Here is a 24,002-nt window from a genome sequence, read left to right on the forward strand (position 1 = left end):
TTCTTGGTGATCAGGAAGCAGAGTTTCTTTCACACCCTGTACCATAACAGATGCTTTATGCAACAAATTCTCAAGCCGTTCCCCCGGATCCACAAGCGAGTATTTTGTTTTGGCAGACAAGAAGTCAGCTGCAGTAAACAAAAAAAAATCACCTTCTGCTTAGCTTTGTTTGGATGGGTTTGCAACTATTTGCGAGGCGATTTTTAAACTTCAGGCACACTTCGGCAAAGACTCAGTTGCAGGAGCCCTCTACTCCTTCAGCCCTCACCTCCAACCCCCCCAAAAAATGGCCACAGATAAACTATATTGTTCCTTGTGAAGCGTGTGCTTGGTTTGTGAACATCATTATTTATACGCCAGTCACACAGCCTCTCAGGGACACAGGTTTATTACCGACACTAATCCCTCAGCGCTCCAGCTGCTCGATCTTCCAGCATCATTTAACCTTTTCACCGATTTTCAGCGTACCGTGTGACCTTGAGCAAACAGCACATCTTTCAAACAGCCTCAGTCCCAGACGTGCCCTGTCTGTTTATTTTTCAACAGAATTGTAAGTTACGTTAAGAATGAAGTCGGAGCGAGCAGCAGCGACAGCGAAAACTGGCAGCAAAGACGGTCCGTGTAAAATCAGAACAGACCTTTCTCTAAAACGTTCGCTTGGTTAGCAACATACACTTGTCTCAACAGTCATGACTGGCTCTACTCACCACCCAGCGCTTGCTTCATAACGAAATCCATGGTGCTGAACTAATTGACTTCACGAGAGATTTAAGGAAATTTCATTCAGCTCTCCTGTTGAACTGCTCAAAAAAGCGTCGTCAGACCTGCAAACAAGATACAAGCAAAATAGATAAATGTGCTGGGAATTGGTCCAGTTCTCTCACTCGCGCTTTTGTCAGAAGTAAGTTCAACACATTGCCTGGTGCATTTATATTGCTGAGTATAGGCTCATGCTCATTAAACCCAAATATTACGGGACGTGTGTACCGTTGCCTTGGTCTCTGTGAAATGGGATCTGCGGCGGCGACTCCTTTTTTCACTTTTTTTTGGATTGTACAATAACTAAAGGCGTGTCTGTAAGTTCCGGACGCGAAAGGCACCGACCTTCCAGGGGAAACATGCCTCCCTCTACTGGTGGAGGCGCATTATGCAGTTGTCGCCCCTCAATGTTTCAATTATAGGGTGGCTTGTCACTTTGGAAGCCGCAGTTATGTATACACAAGATCTATGTTTGCTTCACAGTGCCTTCCAAAATACTGCAGTCCATCGGTGATCTCCCGTAATGTCATTTACTTCCAAAACAAAAGCAAGATGCTGCGCATGCTGGAACCCTGGAATTAAAACAGCAAAATGTTGCAAATACCCCGGAGGTATTCGGCATCGAGTTCCGCGCAGTGACTCCGCTTTCCTGTACATGGGCACTGCCTGACCTGTCTAGCACAGTCGGTTTTAATGTCAGTTACTTGTTGACAGCGACTTTATTCTTCACGAAATTGAGCAGTTCTTAACAGGAGTGTGGCTGGACTGTTGTCCCTTTTGTAAACAATGTAGAAGTTATTGCAAAGTATGAAGCAGCATTAGACAAAAAATTAAATGAACGGGTAATTATTTCATACGGTTTGACTTAAAGCCTTACACAGTTTCCAGTTGAGGTTATGTTGGTACGACAGTATTTTACCAGTAAAGGGTTTTTTTTTGTTCTGAAGGTGGATCCGACCAGTCCCTGCATTAATAGAATTATGGGCAGTGCAGTTCACAAATGTAGTTCCCGTTATGTTCTCGTCAAGGTATCGCACTGTCCTTCCTCACTGAAATTCAGTGTGAATGCAAATAAGTAAACTTTTTAAAATATGAAACCCAACAATTGGACCAGGCTGATTAAACACAGCGCCGGTTACAAGTGATCGAAAAGCATAAAGATTCGCCTTGTCATTTCGAGTGTTACAATTTGCAAAGCTGCGCCTGTCAACTTTCTAACTCCGTCAGAGTACATTGGGAAGTTACATTACACAACACTGGAACAGGGGCAAGAGGTTCGGCCTATTTATTGGAAACTTGCACGCGTGAGACGATTCTTTCCTTCTTGCGAGGTTAAAACGTTTGTTCGTAGCAACAGTAAAGTGCAGAGATGATGCACTTGCCCCTTTTAAGCTTTACAGATGTTTGTTTTTGGAAAGCCTCCCCCAAGCTCGGTGGGCCTTGGACATGTTTTTGCCAGCGGTCTGGAGCCCAGGGGTCTGACAGGACTGTATGTGCTGTGCGAAGGCATCAGGCAGGGCTGTTACTATTGGGTTTGGAGAGGTTTCGCATGATTATACGCCAAAGGGCGTGGTACTGTTAGTAAACAAACATCGAGACATTCTGTTTGACTTAATGCTTTAACTGGAAATAAACAACAATAACATAATTCTTGCAGTATTCAGCTGGTGTCCCTACTACCTAACTGAAAAAAGTAATTTATTTTCCGCACAGCATGGTAATGAATAGCTTGAGCAGGAAGCTGATCTGATGCATGCACAAGAATGTTAAAACCTGAATCACACATCAGCCGACCCTAAAACGCTTGCTGCCTACGACCCTTTTGAACATACAGTTCGTGTTTACAACTCGAACGGAGTAAGTGGTGCAGCTGTATTTGACAGCGCATTTCCCACTTTATATGAAGCGGGAGCGCTGGCTTTTCGAAAATGAAAGATACCAGATAATCTCACCACGTAGCAATCGCACTCATCAGACTGGACCAACCGTTATTGGGGCGTGTGTGCCAGGAGCTCTTCAACAGAGTAATGAAACATACACACACGCACAGAGAGAGGGAGAGAGAGAGACTGTGCTTGTGAACACTTTCGCGCTAACCTGAGTGGTGACGAAAATCTCACTGGTCCAGCCCTGACTGTCTATCAATGAGAAATTCCAAGCAAATCTGACTCGCGGATTGATCGATGTGCAAAATGCTTCGGTCCCCAATCGCAGAGACTAATGAAGCGGGCAGCCATGAATAACTGAATCCTGATCCCCTTAAGCTTATGGATCCGGACGCTTTCTGAACACCGCGGGGAATATCGGCCAAAGCAGGTTTTCCTGCACTGCTAACATTTACTCCCCCTCATCAGTAACCACAGGATGGGCCACCCACCAGCCTGACCTTGCTCATACATTGACACAAGTCGCCTCATTAGTAAAGGTTCGCCCGGCCATTCAGTTCATATTCATTTTAGGTTTTCAAAACCCACGTTTTCATTAGCAGAGGAAAGTGTGTCGAACCGAGTCAAGTGTTTAATAACAATGATGAGATTGCTCTTCTATATATTACACAACGCCACTATAGAAACAGGATAGTACATTAGTTAGAAGGGATCGGTGGCTTTCACAGTCTGCACGTGATCACTATTACTATCGACATTTTCTCAATAAGGCTTGGATTAGAGTTACGAGAAATGGCCGATGTGAGACCTTCTGCCGTACTGTGTCGGTGACACACACTGCCGGAAGTCTCTCGTTAGTATCTGAACCGTTTCTCTTCTGTTCCTGGATGTTGCGTCCAGTGTCTGCTGGCCAACAATCTCTAAGCCAAACTCTCACATTTAGGTTTAGAACCTGTAGTTGCAGTCGGCCGTGATGCCTGTGTGTGTTTCCGGGCAGTAACTATTTGTTTGCCTGTTGCAAATAGTCAGTTCGCAATCGGCTCGGTTCATCGCCCATCCAACGTGAAGGTCATTATCCACAAGGCATCTGGTTTATTGGAATCGGCGTCAGTTTGAGAGGTGTTCGCTCTTATCATTCTCTCTCACCGTTGAAGCCGTTCCCATTCTCTGCCTCAGGCAGATAAACGCCTTTTATTTTACTGATTGTCATCTCTTCTATTCCCTGTGTCTATTTGACCATCTCATTTTGTCTACCTGAACACTTCGCATTCATTACCTTCTATAGTGAGTGTGGGGGCCGTCCCTTCCCTCCCATCTGTTTCTTTTACATGCTGATCGCCTTCAGTAGCCCGGTGTTAGCAGTGATTCGCCCGGGATATCGGAAATCTCCGTTTATGATCTCCGATACTATCTAACCCGAGGCATTTCAATCCTTTCGCTTTCTGCTTCAGATTTCTAGCATTTTCACTACCTTCCAATTTAAAGATAATTGCTGCCTTCTTCGTAGATTCAAAGTTATTAGCAAGGAACACGATTGCGATCTTTCATTTCAAACACTACCGTGGACAATTTAACGCTATGAGGATTGGCCGATTTTGAAGATTACTGTTGAGGGCTGATGAGTTAACCTTTCTATTCCAATAGCTAGATTAGGTTTAGTGCTGCTTGTCTTTGCAATAAATGAACAAGTCACATTTCGAAGAAGGAGTTTATTTATTTGTTCATGAAGCCACTACTGAATTTTAACTCGGGTCCAGGAAACTTTTTTTAAAAACATCAAATGAGAACAAATGGCACAGCTCGGCACAAACCCAGCCGTAGAGCATTCAGAATATTAAGCACAGCTCAGTCTGGTATACATGTCCGAAGAACATAGTGAAATCGCGCACATGAACATCACCCCCGTTCAAACGCTTGCCCATTTCTCAAGCTCTCCAAGGTTTTGCCACATTGAAAGGGATTTTAAACCAATTTTGAAAGTGGAACGCAGGCAGCTCATCGCCTCAAGTCTTCTGCTGGCTCAGTAAGGAAGAACTGTCTGATACTGAAACTAGAAACCCGACTGAATCGGCAAGAAAACATCACGCACAGTGTTTTCCTCTGCCATTTTCCCAACGGGGGATGTGGCAATGTATCCATTACTATAATCAGTCACTTATTATTTGCTGGGAGCTATTGTTCTGATTATTATAACCATCTTTAATTTTCAATGATCTGATTTAGCATCAATCCAAGGAAATGTATGGGATATGTATATGAATATACACAACCAATACGTTACAGGTGCAAGCTGCCAAAAATTAAGTGACTTAAAAGATTGCTCGAATTCTAAAAAAAAACTTATCCCAACATCCTGTCTTTTAATTTGGTCAAAAGCAGAAACCAAATACAGATCATGTATTTAACTCTCACACAAATACCATGGAATGACCATGTGCTGCCTTGGCAACAGCTAATTTTATACTGTCACACAGCTCTGGGGCAGATGGGACTGGAACCCAGGCTGTCTATCATTGTGCCAAAAGAACCCCCTGCTTTGGCATTCCCCCCCCCCACTCCTCCCCCCACTTTATTCATTGACAGGATGAGCACATTGCTGGCTTGGCAGCATTTACTGTCCATCCAAAATTTCCAGAGAACAGTTATGAGTCAACCACATTGCTTTGGGTGTGGAGTCACTTGTAGGCCAGACCAGGTGAAGATGGCAGTTCCTTCCATTAGTGAACCAGTTATGTTTTTCCCCAACAATCAACAAGTGATTTACAGTCATCATTAGACTCTAAATTCCAAACATTTACTGAAATCAAATTCCACCATCTGTGGTATCAGGATTCAAACCCAGGTCTCTGGAACATTATCTGGGTCTCTGGATTAACAGTCCAGTGATAATACCACTAGGCTATCACCTCCCTGGTTCATTTACTTAAAACTCAATGTGAACCATTGGTTGATCTGACTGATAATCTATGAGGGTTAGTCCAATGTGATATATCCAATTGCAGGCTGGCATAATACCTGTGAAATTACAGCAACTGATTTTGGAAGTTTTTTTAAAAAGATTTGTGATATACAGTGGGAATTAGAATGAATTATTGGTGAAAGCCTGTGGATGCAATGGCATTAATGGTATCAACACCTATTGAACAGCAACCCTCTCCAGTGTATGGAACTGGTGGTGAAATGTCTCAGTCTTAGATACTGAACTCTACCTTATCCATGAAAACTAAAAATGCCATTGTCGGTGATGCCATTCATAAGAAACTCAAGTTATGACAACTTTGCTTCAGCTATAGCCCATCCACAGAGTGACTGTAGGAAACAAGCTGGGCAACAGTGAGAAGCAGGAAAGATATCTTGTCAGACACAGTTCCTGGTCCTTTTCCTTACACAGCAAGTCTGTATTAACCTGTTTCAAAATCTTGCCCTCAGTCCTGCAGATTTATCTGTTTTCATGTAATCAGTATATCCATGTACTAACCATGTATCCTCGTGGAATCTCCAACAGTTATGCCTGACTTCCACTCACTCTTCGCATGAACTCTCTAAATTTGGTTCTCAGTGCGATACATTCAAAGCAATAGGCACCTCTTCAAATGACACTGACATCACCAAATAAACAGGATGAGTTTTAAACTAGGAGTTTGATCATTTACTCTGCAGCTTCCCCAAGTCAGTTTCTCTGTGCAAAACACATAACCCTGAAGCAGGAGTAGACGACTGGGCTCTTCAAGCTTGCAGCATTATTTCACAAGCTCATGTGATCTGATTATTTTACAGTCCTATAATCTTTTGTCCCTTGCTAATCAAGAATTTATTACCTCTGCCTTAAAAAATTCAAGGACTCTAACTTCACCACTATCTCAGAAGCGGGTCCAAAGATTCATCAGCTTAAATGGGTAAAGCTCTTCATTTTTTTGAAGAGTAATCTACAGTTCTCTATGCTCCCAGAAGTGGAAACATCCTTTCTACATTTACCATGTGAAGACCCTTCAGGATTTTATATGTTTCAATCAAGTCACCTCTTACTCTCCCAATGTCTAGTGGGTACAAGCCTAGCCTGTCCAAATTTTCCTTATAAAACAACCCAATCTTTCTATATGTCATGACCATGGCTAAGAACGCCAAAGTATTGTGAGCAGTTTTAACTTGTAATCACAAAACATATATTCTTTTGTAAGTGGGCTGATCCACCCAAAGTATGATTGCAGTGTAACTTCAGTGCTTGGAGAGAAAGAGAGAGAAATCAATGGATTGTAATACCTAGAGTCAAAGTAACTTCAAACAAACTAGGCTGTGATCTCTTCAGACTACAAAGATAATAAGGAGCTGATGACCTATAGCCCAACAGCAAGCATCCCTCCAGATTATGACCCAAGTCACATGCCCATTTTGTGTTTCTCTCTTTGAAGACTACACAGGGACAGAGGTTAAAAAACCAGTTTCAACTCCACTGGAATGTATTAGTGGGACTGACTGTTCTCTTGTGTACCAATCTTGGTTCAAGTGTTAGCATGATGTGATCATCACAGCCAAAGAACAATTGCACTGTTACTCCTGTATGGCAGGTAAAGACAAGTACTTACTCTGAGTGCTGTAAGTGGGTTAAAAGGAAACTAGACAGCAAAAGGACACTCTCTCACCTTGAAAGCTATAATTCCATCACAGTCAAAAGGAATCTGTACTATGGAATCTCAACCAAACTTAGAATTGTGAAACTAACTGTTCAACTGTCAATGTCAACGCTATCTCCACCATTCTAACTGCAACATTCAACCATCTGCTTTTCACAAATACTGATCTATATAAACTTTTGTTTTGCTTTCATCTTTTTGGACTTGCCTCCCATTCTCTGTGTATGTAAGTTGCATCAGTATTTCTTAAGCACAGTAATTAACAAACTCACTTTCTTGATAATTTAAGAAAGCCCGGTTAAATTGGCTGCTTTTAAAATTGAAGTTGATTCAGCTCTAGGAGAAAGGCATCCAGTAGGGAAGGAATTATTTTAAAATGAACCTTCTTACAACCAACTGAAGGAACCACGGTAAGTGACAGAAACGGAGTCAGTCCATCCTTTCTCATGGGAGCTTAACAGTTTGGGTTATCCTGTCTGCACCTGTAATGATTTGGGGAACATTTTTTGGGGTTTGGTCATAGCAAGTATTAGTCTCATAAATGCTTTCTGAAATGATTCCAATGTATTCACATTTTTCTTCTGAAACAACAAACCAGTACCGTACACAACACCCCAGATGTAGTCTCATCAGTGCCCTGTATGGCCGAAACATTACCTCCCCATTTTGTATTCAGCTCCTCACGTAAATAAGCAACAACATTCTATCCGCTACTCTTATTATATTCTAAACTTTTGCCATTCATGCACTACTTTACCCAGATTTCTCTGCATCTCAGAGCTCTTCAATCTCTCACCATTAACATTTTTTTTATTCTAATTGCCAAAATGGACAATTTCACATTTTCCCACATCATACTCCACTCACTAAATGTTTCTTTACTCAATTAACCTGCGTAAATTCTGTTTTAGCCTCTTTGTGTCATCATCATATTTACTTTGCTACCTACCTTTCTGTCATCAGTAAATGTGGCTGAGGAAGGGTCACTTGACACGAAACGCTAATTGTGATTTCTCTCCACAGATGCTGCTGGACATGCTGGTCTCTTCTAGCAATGTCTTTTTTTTTGTTTTTGATCCAGTGATATTGTAATTCCATTCTTTCCTGACTTCACATTGTGTATGATCTGCTGCCCTCCAACTGAACATTTGCAATACTTTTGATACTTAATTTGAATGTAAAGCAGTCCAACTATGACAGGCTATGAAATCTCTTAGCTAAGTGGTAGCGAACTATTTGTGCTACTGTTTTTGGAAATGGAAAGAGTAGAACGTGTGATAGTTATTTGAAGTAGGAGGAGGGGATGTATGGACCATTAGTGAGTCAGCTTAGCATACAGCCTCCTTTATCACCACATACTGTGATTGCTAAAATCATCTGGAACGACAATAGCAGCCATTTAGAGATGGTACTGTTGAAATACTTGAAATAGTCCCTTTGTAACTGCAGTTTTCTCATGTTGTGCCCTACAGAGCTGATACAATTACCCTGACAAATCGTGGAGGGTTAAACATAGCATGCAGTTTATAATAACACTGACTTTTATTCCAGTTGTATAAAGTTGACTTTTAAAATGGAATAACATCTATATGATGTATTTGTTCACATTTTGAAGTAACATTTAACTGCAAATTCCCTAATGTCCCAGTTGTATATGAATCAAATGTCAAACATTCTCAGGGTATGGGAGAGAAAAGGTCATAAAAATGGAGTAAAAGTTATTATTGGTATAGGACTCTTTCTGATGAATCCCTCTATCATCTGAAACACTCTCATTATTCTGCCTTTTATGTGTGTCAGAACTGCTGTTCTGAAAACACACCTGAAGCACAACCTTGTTAAACGTAATAGGCTGAATTTTGCTTTGAGCACTGGACTGTTACACTTGCACTTGCCTCTAAACTTTAACATAAAAGGCTGTTCTTTTCCTTCCCCAGCAGGTTGCTGTCATCCAAACAGAGCAGTTAAAGGACATCTGGAACTTGTTTCAGCACAGCACTTATCTGTGCACTACTGTAACCAATCAAAAGGAAGGATTGTTAATATGTCTGCAGTCTGAGCATGTAATGTGAGTCAGTGTCATGACATGTCAAATTAGGTAAAAAAAGCAAAATAAAAGAAGATAGTTCAGTTAATACAAAAATGATTAAAAGATAGTAAGAATTCTTTCTGTAAATTCCCAATGATAATTCAAATTTGAAAGAACAAAATCAGAAAAGTTCATTTTTTATGCTATTGATATTCAATGCTAACAATTTTTTTGTATTGTTAAGAGGATAAATACGCAGGAAAGCACAAGACAAAGCTTTCGTGCCAAGTCTAGTCTTTATCCTCAATGTCAATATGGGAATTTTCAACCATTCAATACAGAGAATCCTTACAGCATGGAAGCAGGCCATTAGGGCCATCAAATCCACATTGACCTTCCAAAGAGGATCCCACCCAGAACCACCCCTCCTTATCCTTTCACTGCATTTTGCACTCGATCCACAATGGGCAATTTAGCATGGCCAATTCACCTCACCTGCACATCTTTGGACTATGGGAGAAAACGGGAGCACCCAGAGGAAACCCACACAGCATAGGAAGAAATAAACCTGGGTCTCTGGCACTGTGAGGCAACAGTACTAAATACTAAGCCATCTTGCTGCCCCAAGAGTGGAGGGTAAAGAGTGTTAGATGGCAAGATATCATTTTGTGCAACATTTGGAGGTTCAACAAATCTCAAGCAGGAACTTTATGATTTATGCACTTGGAAATTGGTGTCCGATTAGGGAAAAAAACTATGGAAGGCTGCTAACCTTACTGTATTTTTCCAATAAAATCTGGCTGAGTCTTACATACACTGAATCCAATAAGTCTTTAGGTCATGATATTTTAACTTGTGTTTAGTTTCTTTTACAGGTAGTCAAAACGGGTCTGATGCCAATGTGTATTAATCGAACTGCTTTTTGCCTGATTTAAAGTTGGGCCGATATGACACAGACACTTTCAGTGTATACCAGTCTTCCTAAGGTGCAACAGCAAATGTCTTATTAAGATATTGTACATAAAGGTAAGCAAATGCACCCAGTGCAAAGAATGTCAGAGATTAGATAAACACATCTCTGGGTATGTCTATAAACAGACAATGCCCAGAGGATTAAATAGAGCGACAATTTCTGAATGCTGCTCAAAAATGAATAACATTGCCCCATCTATCAACTCTCAATAATCAGTAAAGCGTGTGAAGGTGTTTACAAAAGTGCTATCAAGTAGCACTTGTATAGCAATAACCTGCTCACTGATGTTCAGTTCTGCCAGCGCACTGAACCCCTGACCTTATTCTAGTTTTGGATCAAGCATGGACAAAAAAGCTGAATTCCAAAAGTAAGATCAGAGTGACATTCCTTGACATGATGATGTATTTGATCAAGGAGCTGTAGCAAAAATAGAGTCAACAGGAATTGGAGGCAGGGTGATACTCCCTGCTGGTTGATGTCAAACTTGACACAAAAGGCAAATAGTCGTGGTTGTTGGAGGTCTCTCATCTCAGCCCCAGGACATCTCGGCAGGAGTTCCTCAGGGTCGTATACAACCATCATCAGCTGCTTCTTCAAAGATTTGCCCTCCATCATAACGTCAGAAGTAGGGATATGTCCTGATGTCTGTATCATATTCAGCACCATTTGTGATTCCTCAGACAATGAAGCAGTCCATGTCCAAATGCAGCAAGATCTGGACAATATCTCGGCTTGGGCAAGTAACATTTGTGCCACATAAATGCCAGGCAACGACCCTCTCCAGTAAGGGAGAATTTAACCATCACCCATGGACACTCAATGGCATTACCATCACTGGATACCCCACAATTAACATTCTGGGGGTTACCATTGACCAGAAACGGAACTATACAAGCCATAGTAGTATTGTGGCTACAGAAGCAGGTCAGAGGCTAGGAGTCCTGTAGTAAGTAATTCACATCCTAATTGTCCAAACTTTGTCCACCATCTATAAAGCACAAGTTATGAGTCTGTTACAATGCTCCCCACTTTCCTGGATCACTGCAGCTTCAATAAATCTCAAGAAGCATGATACAATCCAGGTGAAAGTAGCCCCCTTGATTGGTACAACATCCAAAAACAGGCTGCACCACACTCTAGCAGGAGAGAGTACTATCTATAAAATGCACTGTAGAAATTCACTTCAGCTCCTTAGAAAACACCTTTCAAACCCATGACCAACCTCTCACCTCTACCCTTGAATTTTAAAGATGTTATCAACACCAAATCTCCTACTATCAACATGCTGGAAGTTGCCATTAACCAGAATCTCAACTGGACTCGCCATATAAATACGGTGGCTACAAGAGCAGTTCAGAGGCTAGGAATACTGAGGTGAGTAGCTCAGCTCCGGACTCCCTAAAGCATGTCCATCATATGTAAGGTACAGGGTGGAATATTTTCCACTTGCCTGGATGGGTGCAGCTCCAACAACACTCAAGAAGCTTGATACCATCCAGGACAAAGCACCCCACATGATTCGCAACATATCCACAAACATCCACTCCCGCCGCTACCAAAGCTCAGAAGCAGCAATGTGTATTATCTACAAAATGCACTGTGACAATTCAACAAATGTTCTTAGACACCACTTCCATCTAGAAGGACAAGGGCATCAGATATATGGGAACACCATCACTTGTAACTCCTCTCCAAACCACTCACCATTCTGGCTTGGAAATACCCTGCCATTTGTTTACTGTTGCTGGGTCAAAATGCTGGAATTCCCTCCCTAACAACATTTTGGGTCTACCTACATTGCACGGACTGCAGCAGTTAAAGAAGGCAGTTCACTATCAGTGAGCCAGTGATGCTCACATCCCACAAGTGATTAAAACAAAAATTGCAACTCAATATGCCATGAAGGTAATGCACAATAGATTTCTAGTCAATTGTGGAAATAATGGGAATTGTTTTCAGTGAATTTTTAAGGATCCTATTGGGCTATTAAATGATGTGCATGGAAAGGTTATGAAGGAATCACCGATATGGTCAAAATAGTGAACAAGCACTTTGCATCAATCCCTACACTGTGGAAACTGGCTTTTCGGTCCAACAAATCCACACTGCCCCGCAAAGAGTATACCACCCAGACCTATTCCCCTACCACTGCATTTCCAATGTCTAACCCAAACATCCCTGGACATTATGGGCAATTTAGCATAGCCAATCCACCTAACCTTCACATCTTTGGTCTGGGGGAGGAAACTCATGCAGATGTGGGAGAACATGCGAACTCCTCACAGGCAGTCACTCAAGGGTGGAATCAAACCCAGGTCCCTGGCACTGTGATGCAGCAATGTTAACCACTGAGCCACCATGCTGCTGATGCTCAATTGTCAGATTTGGAGAATGATGTTACTGAAGGAAGTAATACATTAATGAAGACAATCATGCTGGTTTTGATAGAATTAGGAACCAGGAATTAGTCAGAGCAGCTGGGCCAAATGATACCATCTTGAGGATCTTCATGCGTGTGTATGTATTGTCTGATCCCTTGTCAAATCTTGAATAACACACTGCATTGCTTTTGTGGCATGAGGTCCTCATCTTTCAAAGAGGTGACAAGGCAGACCTGGGTAACTTAGACCCAAAAGTTGACATCAGAAATAGGAAAGATACTTAAAACACTCATTAAGAATGCAGTTCTATATATGAGCACCTGAATAGACGGGGAAAAAATTAGGAACACGAGATAGCTTGATGACTTAATATGACTTCATATGTTAGGAAATCATGTTTTACAAATTTTTATATATATTTTGAAGAATCCACCAAGATAGTGGATGAAGGAAGCCCAATAGACATTATCCAATAAAATTTCTGAAAAGCTTTTGGTAAGCTTCTGCATGAGAGATTTAATTCTACCTGATTTCAGCCATGGTCTTCTTGGTGAAATGTGGACTGGGATTGAGATTACCTTAAACATTAATAGGCAGGAAGAAGTTATAGATTAATATTATTCATGACCTTACTCCCTATGCAAAGGGAATCCTGGCCGTCTCCGGATAAAATCAGGAATGCTCCTGTCAGGAAGCCATGACATACATATACCCCCCACATGAGGGTGTGTTGTCCTGCATGCCACGGCAACTCTCCCATTAACCCCATTATCACTCTCAATCATGCAGCAACACTTCTAACATCTGGCTGCAATACCTTCCCTCTGTTTTGTCTTGCAGAACCATCTGGGAAGAAATAGCATGCCACAGAAGAACCATGCACCTGGACTTCTGAGGCCAACAATACTAAGGGCACAGAGGAAGTATCAGCAAAGTTGCCTCCTGAATTGAATTGAATTGGCTTTATTGTCACATGTACTCAAACAAGTACAGTGAAAAATTTACAAGTCACCACCTTACGGCACCATCTTAGGTGCAAAGGTGCCAGGTAAAGATTCTGAAGAACAATTTTTTTCGGAAAAATGTTCAGTAAAATAAAGAAATAAAAACTCCAGCATTACAGATCATAGGAATAAATTAGAAAATAAAGCAATAAGAAGTTCAGAATGACTGTCTTTCCAACCCACTCCACACTAGCACATAGCCTCCAGTAACTGGAAGAGAGACCTCTGCCGTAGACTAGGCTGCCTGCATGCCTGTGTGCACCCTTCAGAAGCCTATGTTGTTGCCCTTTAAAACCTCATGAATGGTGTGCAGTACAGTCCCTTCCCTCTCAGGGAGAGTCACTTATCCCACCCACCTCAATTGCTTCCACAGCCATTTTCTTCCAATTGTGTACTTTTAATTTCCAACATGATGGAAGGTGAACATGAGCATTCCCCCAGCAGCAGTTCCCATCCTCAGCCTGAATGTATCAGTGAGCCCTCAAATATCCCCTTCTTAAGACCATGCCATCAACCTCTTAGGCCTTAAAATTCCATACATCCTTTTCACATTAAAGTGAGTCCAGTCTACATTCACCAACACCGGCCTGGCCTTTCCACCCAGACCCTGGCATATGAGGCAACCATGCCTCATGTAGTTTGCCACTGCCTCCTCCATGCACCTAAGCAGTGGTTCGGTCACAGGCAACATGGTGATGGTTTGGAGCAAGTGGCTAGCTCAATCCATCTGGTATACAAGATAATAAAATGTGAGGCTGGTTGAACACAGCAGGCCGAGCAGCATCTCAGGAGCACAAAAGCTGACGTTTCGGGCCTAGACCCTTCATCAGATGAAGGGTCTAGGCCCGAAACGTCAGCTTTTGTGCTCCTGAGATGCTGCTCGGTCTGCTGTGTTCATCCAGCCTCACATTTTATTATCTTGGATTCTCCAGCATCTGCAGTTCCCATTATCTCTGATACCATCTGGTATACACTCGGGTTTTCCCAACATTGAGCTTGTTTGGCAAGTTTAGTAAGAGATTGGAGACTGAATATTCATGAAGCAAGTTGGACTGTTAACAAGACATTTAACAAGCACGCAACCTTGTCAACTGGCATCTCACTGCTGCTTAACATGAATCCTGCCCAGTCACTTATTAAAAGAATAAAAGATTGAGGTGAACTCAACATCGAGATGAGCCTTGCTGAACTCGTCATCTGATTCTGCCACACATCTCAGCTTAATGCATGTCGCTCTGTCTTCTATAAGATTCTACCCATAGTGTTTCTTCCGATGTAACTAGAACTAATTTAAATCTTCTCTGAAAAGTGAGTATAGAAAGACATTTTAATATCTATTTTGCACAATAAAATGAGCACACGTTTCTCTGTTGCATGATTTTGGCTTGTTAGTCTTGCACAGAGAAATGAGTGATTTGAAAACAAATGTAAAATGTTTCTTGTTGATATAGTAGTTGCATAAAATAATCTGACCAAGTCAGTGTCTTAGGGTCTATTTTAATCCTGTCCATTCAACTCTGAATGCATATAGCACCTTCAATTTAGTAAAAGATTTGAAAATACTTTGCAGGAGGAATATTATACAAAATTGGACAGTGAGTCACATTAACTGATTTAGTAACAGTTAGAAGTACATTTTAAAGCAGGTAGAGAGGTAGAGAGCTTTGGCAATCTGATGGCATATGCAGCTGAAAGGTGAGGTAATGTAATATAGATTTACTAGAGGGCAGAGTGGGAGGGAAATAGCAATCTCTGAGGGTTCAGGGATGGGGGGAGGGGAGGTTGAGCTCATGGAGAAATTTGAACACGAGTTCGAAAATGTCATTTTTGAAGCATTGCCAGACTCAAAGCTAATAAATGTTAGGAAGTACACAAAAAAAGTGCTGGATGGGGGAGGGGCTTTTGACTGATGTTAAAATTAACTCCATGATGTATTGAAATCAGTGAGTTACGCTGAATCAACTTATGATTTAAAATAATGGCTTATATTTTTTTCTAATATTTTAACATATTCGGATGCAAATTTGGGCTTCTCTGTATTTAACTTTGACTCATAAAATCCTAAAATTTGTGCTGTCTCACTGAAAAATTTCATTTTGCGATTTGATCTACAATACACTTCAAGCTATGTGATAAAATGAATTCATTTCCTTCGGTACTGCTGAAAATTTGTATAGAAACTGCCAGGAATGTGAGCTCAGCATCACCATCTCGAGTTGACAATGAAGACATCCCCATCCTACAATAAGAATTGTTGGTTACAAGAAAGTAAACCTTAAAAAAAAGACATCTATTTATTACTGTAGTTGATTGCCATTTATTTCAATATCAATCAGTTTGATGAGAAAATTGTTTTCCTAAAAATAGCAGCGGTGTGTTATAGATCAGTCAGGTAGTCCGAGTTGCTGCGGCAACCTCCACTTTTACATGCGTGTTGCATTCTGGAGCTTGGATAGTGATGGTAGAAACTTCAACTTGCTTTCTATCATATAGCTGACAAGGATTGTCATTCAGTCTCATAGCATGACAGTCTTGCAGATATGGGAAGCTCCTGCCCCTATTCTTTGCAGATGGAAAGAACACATCTATGCACTGTTCCTATTTCACCAAAACAGACAATAGACCCTGAGATAACATGGTGTGAAGCTGGATGAACACAGCAGGCCAAGCAGCATTAGAGAAGCAGGACAACTTGATGTTTCTCATACTCTCTAATCCAGATAGCATCCTGGTAAGCCTCTTCTGCACCTTCTTCAGAAACTCTGACAATAGACACTTGCCGGTACACATAGTAGGGAAATGACATGACCAATTACAGTCAACTTGCCTGGCTTGAAATCTAAGCAAGGACTGGTAGGTAAATGTCAATCATCATTAACTGCTGCCTTTTACATGGACCAGGCCTGTACTAATGAGATAATAAAATGTGAGGCTGGATGAACACAGCAGGCCAAGCAGCATCTCAGGAGCACAAAAGCTGACGTTTCGGGCCTAGACCCTTCATCAGAGAGCTCTCTGATGAAGGGTCTAGGCCCGAAACGTCAGCTTTTGTGCTCCTGAGATGCTGCTTGGCCTGCTGTGTTCATCCAGCCTCACATTTTATTATCTTGGATTCTCCAGCATCTGCAGTTCCCATTATCACTGTACTAATGAGAGTTCACTTATAACCAATGAGCACTCTCTTCTCAAACAGTATAACATTTGCTTTTCACATTTATTTGAATTCTTGTGAATTGCCTTGATGCATGCAAGACAAGAAGTTTTGACAAAATGTGTATTGTCTTTCAGCAATACTCAAGTGCTGTACTATCAATCTACAAATTGATTTAATTAACACTCTTAGAGAGAAGAAAGGATGAACACGTTTATGGATAGATTTGAAGATTATAATGATAAACATACATAGAATACTGATTTCAGGCCTTTCGGGACCGTGAAAGTAGCCTCTACGCAATGCATCAAATCAACACTGAAAAACATAGGTTGGTATTTTCATTTGTCATGTTGATGTTTCTCTTAATTATCGTTGCAGTTCAGGGAGAAGATTCACAGACTTTAATCCTCTTGGAAGTTTTTCTTACACTTATTAATCTCCTTTAGGCATTTAAATCAGTGGTAGATGGTCTTTGGCAAGCTTCGTCTGATTAGGTTGAAAGACCATTAGAAAATTAATTTATGGTGTTCCCATGCTTATTGAGAGACAGTGAAAAGTTCAGGCAAGTTCCTACAGATATGTTGACCAGTGCTTTGGAGTTTTTGGAACATAGAACAAAGAACTGTACAGCTCAGGAACTTACCCTTTGTCCTACAGTGTTCTACTGAACACAACACCAAATTAAACTAATCCCTTCTGTCTGACCTTGGTCCATATCCTTCCATTCCTTGCATATTCATGTGCTTACTAAAAGTCCCTTGAACGCCTCCACCACTACGCCTGGCAGCATGTTCCAGACTCCTACCACTCTTTGTATGAAACATTTGCCTCTCTCATCTCCTTTGAATTTTTCCTATCTCACCTTAAATGCATGCCCCCTAGCTTTTAGACATTTCAACTCTAGGAAGAAGATTCCAGCCATCAGCCCTATCTATGCATCTCATAACTTCAGAGATTTCTATCAAGTTTCCCATCAGCCTCTGCCACTCCAGAGAAAACAACCCGAGTTTGTCTAGCCTCTCCTTATTGCTTATATCCTCTAATCCAGGCAGTATCCTGGTAAACCTTTCTGCGCCCTCTGCAAAGCCTTCACATCCTTCCTGTAATATGGCAACAGAACTGAAGTGTGACCTAACCAAAGTTTTATAAAGCTACAATATGACATGCTAACTCTTGTAATCAATTCCCTGACCAATAAAAGCAAGCATGCCACGTGCCTTCGTTACCACTCTATCTACTTATGTGAGCACTTTCAGGGAGCTGTGGACTTGAATCCCAAGATTTCTCTGTATATGAATGCTGTTCAGGGTCCTGCTATTAACTGTAAACTTTTCTTTAAAGTTTGATCTTTCAAAGTGCAGCACTTCACACTTAGCTGGATTAAATTCCATCTGCCATTTCTCTGCCTACATCTGCAACTGATCTATATCCCAATGTATCCTGTGACAGCCTTCTACACTATCCACAATTCCACCAATCTTTGTATCGTCTGCAAATTAACTAACCCACCCATCTACATTTTCATCCATGTCATTTACATATATCATAAACAGCAGGGGTCCCTGTGGAACATCATTAGTCACGGACCACCAGCCTGAAAAACATCCTTCCACCATTCTCCTCTGCCTTCTACGGGCAAGCCAATTCTGAATCCAAATAGCCAAGTCACCGCGGATCCCATACATCTTAATCTTCTGGATGAGCCTACTATGAGGGACCTTATCGAAAGCCTTACTAGAATCCATGTCGACAATATTCACTGCTCTACCCCCACCAATGAACTCTCCTGAAAAAATTCAATCAAATCAGTAAGACATGATATGCCCCTTCCAAAGCCATGCTGACTGTTCCAAATTAGGTCATGTTTTTCCAGATGCACATAAATCCTATCTCTAAGAGTTCTCTCCAACATGTTCCCATTCACTGACGAGAGACTCACCAGCATATAATTTCCTGGATTATCCCTATTTCCCTTCTTGAAGAGAAGAACAATATTAGCTACTCACCAGTCCTCTGGGACCTCTCCAGTGATGAGCAAGGATATAAAGATCTTGGTCAAGGCCCCAGCAATCTCTTCTCTTGCCTCTCTCAATAACCTAGGATAGATATCATCAGGCCCTGGGGACTTATCTACCTTAATGCTCTTCATTAACCCAACACCACTTCTTTCTTGATTTCAAATTGCCCTGGTATATTAGTATGCTCCACACTAATCTCACGATCCTCCATATCCTTCTCCTAGGTGAATACTGACACAAAGTACTCATTTAGGACCTCGCCCACATCCTCTGCCTTCAAGCGCAAGTTCCCTCCTTTAACTTTGAATGGTCCTACCTTCTCCCTAGTTATCCTCTTGTTTTTAATGCATATATGGAATGTCTCGGGAATGATGTGAATCAAATCCACTAAAAGACAAATGAAAATTGTTTGTCTTCCTCAGCACATTCTAAGAGTTTCTTGAAGTTAAACATTTTTGGAATAAATTGTTCATGAACGGGTCTCCTTAAGACGGCAGCAGATTAGGATGGTTCAGCCAGAACTCGTCCATTCTGTTCATTTTTTCCTTCCCTTTCTCTCTTTGTGTTTCTTCTGTCCTCTTCCAGCCTCAGCGCAGACACAGCGAGGTGTTCTCTAGGTCCAGTGTGGGAGCTTTTTCGCAGCCTGTGGTAGTCTTCCGCACCAGAGAGGGAGTTTATCGGCCACCTATGACCGTGGTTCAGTGGCCTGGAGTGGTTTCTCAGCCAGCGTCTGAGGCGGCTGACAGTAAGAGTAGGGCCCAGTACATTCCCGGTGATCACAGACTTACAAGCGGGTGCTGCCTGGGATGTTCCAGAGGTAACAGGAGGAGATCGCGGAGGTGACAACTTCAGTGTCAGCAGCAGTGGCAATGGCATCATGTCCCGATGCAGGAAGAGTAAGCAGTATCTGCAGCAGCGGAGAGAACAGGCAGCTGGTGTCTCACGGAGACAGAGCTAAGCGAAAGAGATTGGGGCCCCAGCAAGCACTCATCAAAGACTCTTGAACTTTTGACTGTCTTCCTTTATTTTTCTGGATTATATTAAGAAGGACTTTAACGTTAACTATTTCCTTATTTCTTTATTTTTCCACTTATTCTATGAAAGCCTGTAATGCTTAACTTTTTATCTTTGCTTGTTTTACTACCTTGTACCTGAGCTTTTGTATCTAGGTACCTTTGTACCTAAGATAGCAGTGTCTGTGGCGACATTAGACACTTATCACTGTACTCCCCTGCACTTCTGTACTTGAGTACACGTAACAGTAAAATCTAAATCTAAATCTTAAATGCATTATTTCAAGAAGACCCTGTCATCTCATGCCGAAGGGTGCAAATATCACCATACTTAAACACAAATAGTATCAATTTAGTTTGAAATCAGTATCAAGTTAACACTATTGAGATGGTTACAAAACTGTAAGAAGTATATTTTACAGCTTATGTACGTGTCACAGAGATTTGCATATCACAACTGCAGATCAGGAATCTCGTTTGCATAAGGTAACAGCCTACTTTTATGTAGAACTTGTAATTTAGCAAAATACTTACAAGTAATAAAAAATTGCTTTGCGATCCACCGACCTCTAGAGTTGAATTCTTTTTACTTATTTCTGGCATGTGATGCCCTGTAGCAAAAACTCTCAGTTTGTAGAAAACCAATCTCATGTTTCATAATATTAACTGCAGTTTCTTGTAGATGCTGCTAAACTGGTAATTGGAGGTAATGTTGTAAATTTTAAGGAAGTATTAGGTAGAAATTCATGTGAAACTTTATAGAAAACTCATAGCAAATCGGCTGGACCAAAAACTGGCTTCATAATTTGAAGTAATACTCAAAATGTATTTATTCTGTGTGCATTATTCAGGAATTCAAAGAACTCTATTTTAAATTCTATACGTTATTAATCTGGTTTTATAATTTGCCATCCTCCACAAAACATCATTGGAAGTTTTGCAACGTCCCAACATTCCTGCAACGTCTTGTTTCATAAATGTAACATCAATAATATTGCATAAAAGGTGATTTTTACCTTTAAAACAGAATTATGAAAAGTTTTGTCAGTTCATATAATTTATTTTCTTGTTCCTTTCCCTTCTGGCCTTAAAAGATTTTTCCACAGTAAAGTCATGAGGAAATTTCCTTAACAACTATGAAGCAGACTACAGCTACTTTATTGCTGCAGAAAAGTGGTGAAAATGACAACTTGAAACTTTTAAAGACTAAATTTAGCAGCAATATTTTTAAGTATTCTTTTGTTCTTTTACTCCTCTTAGCCTTAGTGACGTCCTTCATTACTGATTCTAGACCATCATCTCGGTTGTCAATGATAAGGGGTAGCACAGTGGCTATGTGGTTAGCACTGTTGTTTCACAGTGCCAGTGCCCCAGGTTTAATTCCAGCCTTGGACAACTGTCTGAGTGGAGTTTGCACATTCTCCCCATGTCTGCATGGGTTTCTTCCCGCTGGTCTAGTTTTTTCCTACCATCCAAACATGCACAGTTTAGGTGGCTTGCATGCTAAACTGCACATAGTACCAGGGATGTGTAGATTAGGTGGATTGGCCAGGCTAAATTGCCCATAGTATCCGTGCATGTGCAGGCTAAGTGGATTAGCCATGGGAAAAAGCAAGGCTGCAGGGACAGGGTAGCGGGGGTGGGTCTGTGTGGGATGCTCTTTAGAGGGTTTACATGGACCTGGTGGGCAGAATGGCCTACTTTCACATTTTAGGGATTCTATAATTCAGTGAAAAGCATCTTATCATTTATTTGGGGCAAACAAAAGTGGAAGCTACCCTGAGTTGTTTGCATAATACAGTGTGGAGCTAGAGAAACACAGCAGGCCAGGCAGCATTAGAGAAGCAAGGAAGTTGACATGTCAGGTTGGGACCTTTCTTCAGAAATGGGGGAGGGGGAAGGGAGCTGGGAAATAAATAGAGAAGACGGACAGGACTGGGGAGGGTAAATGGAATGGTGATAGGTGAATGCAGGTAGGGAGTGGTGGGGATTGATCAGTGGGATGGGAGGAGCAAATAGGTGATAGAAAGATGGGCAGGTTGTGTCAGGTCAAGGAGGCGGGGATGAGACACAAGATTTTGATTGTATGTCATTAAACATCAATTCACAAAGAGATTAAGTTAGAAGCCACATCTTTGACATACATTTCACAGTTTCCTGTTAAGTGATTTGTTCTTTAAGGAATTTGACTCCAAAATTTACTCTGATCAGTTCCAAGCATTAATGTTGTATTTTCAGATGACTTTTTTTATTTGAAGGCATAGAAAACAATGTAAGTTTGCAACATACATAAAATATGCAATTAGAATTGTAATTGCTAGCTTAATCATGGATGATATGTTGTGTTTCATGTAATGGTCAGTACAACAGTCAGTTCATTTTGAAATACAAGGTGAATTTTTAAAAATCCTCTTTTCTGCCAAACAAAGTTTTTAAGCTGATAATCATTCTCAACATATCCCTGTTTAAAAAAAAATCTGTCATGGAATGTGAGTGCTGGTGGCAAGGCCAGCATTTATTGACCATTTTTAACTGCCCTGAGAAGATTCAGATGAGCTACCCTCTTGAATCGGGTGTTCAAATATTTTGACTCAGTTATAATGAAGGACTGATGATTTAGTTCCAAGTCAGGCTTGAGCTTGAACTTGAAAGGGAAAGTATGGCTGGTGAAGTTAGCATGTGTCTGCTGTCCTTGTTGACGTAAGTGCTCGAAGCCTTTGGCTTGGAAGGTACTGATGAAGGAGACTTTGCCAATTACCGAAGTTACTGTGGATGAGTCAAGGAGTATTTTTAACCAATCATTACTCTGTATGTTTCTGAATTCACTACAGTATCTACAGTCATATGTAGGTTTCCTTATTTAAAATGACATCTTGAGGAATGGTTATTATGACATAAGTAAAACACTCCTTCATCCATTTCTGCAATTATAACCAGCTGTTCCCTTGAGTTTGGTGTTCTGATGACAGATTCAAACATTGACCTTTAGGTGGGCACCATTTTGGCCCCTCCATCCTGTCTGACATTGTGGAAACTTTTAGGGTGGACAAAATTTACACTCACGAAGGCTCCGAGTCAAAATAGCTGTAGGTATATGATTTTGGCCAAAGTCCTAGCATTCACTGGTCTTGTCAAAAATCTCACCTTTACTGAATCTCTTGAAGTTCAGCTACCTCACTGGAGATGGATTGCAGCCAACAAAGTTCAGTTTCAATAGTTAGGCAAATGGTTTTGTATTTCAATAGAAACCTGCAACTAATCATCCAAAAGTTCTTATTTGATGCATATTCGGTAAGCCATGATTGTTACATTTATTAATTATGCAAAAAAACTCATGAATAAATAAGTACATTAAAAATATTACATTAATATATAGGTTCCAATGTAACAATTACAGGTCAGGGAAGTAGCCCATTATTTTTGCTTAGTATGTCATTTTATTCAGGGCACATTAAGCATGCTAAATGAGGGATAGTTATATAACAAATTCTGATGACTTGTATTAAATATTCAAATCTAGTATGCATTTGGGCTTCCCAGAAACAGTACTTGTCTTCTGGTTTATTTTCATGGCACAGAATTTATAACACCAATAATGGCAGGGGTGTCAACACTTTTATTCACTGAAACTGGTAGTAATGACTTGTGTCAAAAGCACAGTTAAATGAGGAAATATGAGAGTTTCTGTCTGAGATATCTGGTATAGTAAATGTTGTGCTGTCTCCTCTATAGAAAGAAAACAGAATTATTGATGTGGTACGAACTTAAACAAATTACCTATTGTTCAAGCTGTAAAGATCAATTCAAATGTGCTCTTTATTCAGTGCAGAGTAACAGAAATTTTAACAGTGTCTCTTTAAACTACGCCTTGCTAACTGCTAAAACAAAAATTCTTCAAAGATGGTGACTAATTTTCTCAGAAAACAAAAGCAGGTGAGAACTTCAAGAGAATCAGATAGCAAAGATGAGTGCAGAGGCCATCATTGATAAGAAAGTGATAGGGAACCTAATAAGTCTGAATAGATAAACCACCTGGTGGTTGGACTAGTCGGATTAGACCCCAAGATTCTGAAGGAGATGGTTGAGTAGATCATGGAGGCATTGGCGGTGATCTTTCAGGAATCACTGGAGCCAGGGAAGGTCCCAGAAGACAG

General features: G+C 40.9%; 1 protein-coding gene and 1 long non-coding RNA gene across 4 annotated transcripts in view; one reads left to right on the forward strand and one right to left on the reverse strand.

Moving 5' to 3' along the window:
- The window catches only part of LOC125458112 (complexin-2), a 301,798-nt gene that overhangs the window by 178,954 nt on the left and 98,842 nt on the right, over positions 1–24,002 (reverse strand). Inside the window, exons 1-2 of one of the 3 annotated variants that reach the window (XM_048543012.2) lie at positions 2,712–2,819; positions 708–824 (exon numbers count right to left, since the gene is read on the reverse strand). In XM_048543012.2, coding sequence (XP_048398969.1) covers positions 708–738 — 31 coding nt within the window. In that variant the 5' untranslated portion in view covers positions 739–824; positions 2,712–2,819. Of the gene's footprint in view, positions 1–707; positions 825–987; positions 1,099–2,711; positions 2,820–24,002 lie in introns of those variants that run through there. The other 2 variants (XM_048543011.2, XM_048543010.2) reach the window with 2 other exon arrangements.
- Positions 11,185–20,334, forward strand: LOC132210455 (uncharacterized). Its single transcript, XR_009446591.1, has 4 exons — positions 11,185–11,652; positions 13,500–13,707; positions 16,952–17,145; positions 19,421–20,334. It is a non-coding gene; the product is annotated as an uncharacterized LOC132210455 (long non-coding RNA).

The sequence above is a fragment of the Stegostoma tigrinum genome, chromosome 13 (genome assembly GCF_030684315.1).
Source record: "Stegostoma tigrinum isolate sSteTig4 chromosome 13, sSteTig4.hap1, whole genome shotgun sequence".
Classification (NCBI taxonomy): Eukaryota; Metazoa; Chordata; class Chondrichthyes; order Orectolobiformes; family Stegostomatidae; genus Stegostoma; species Stegostoma tigrinum.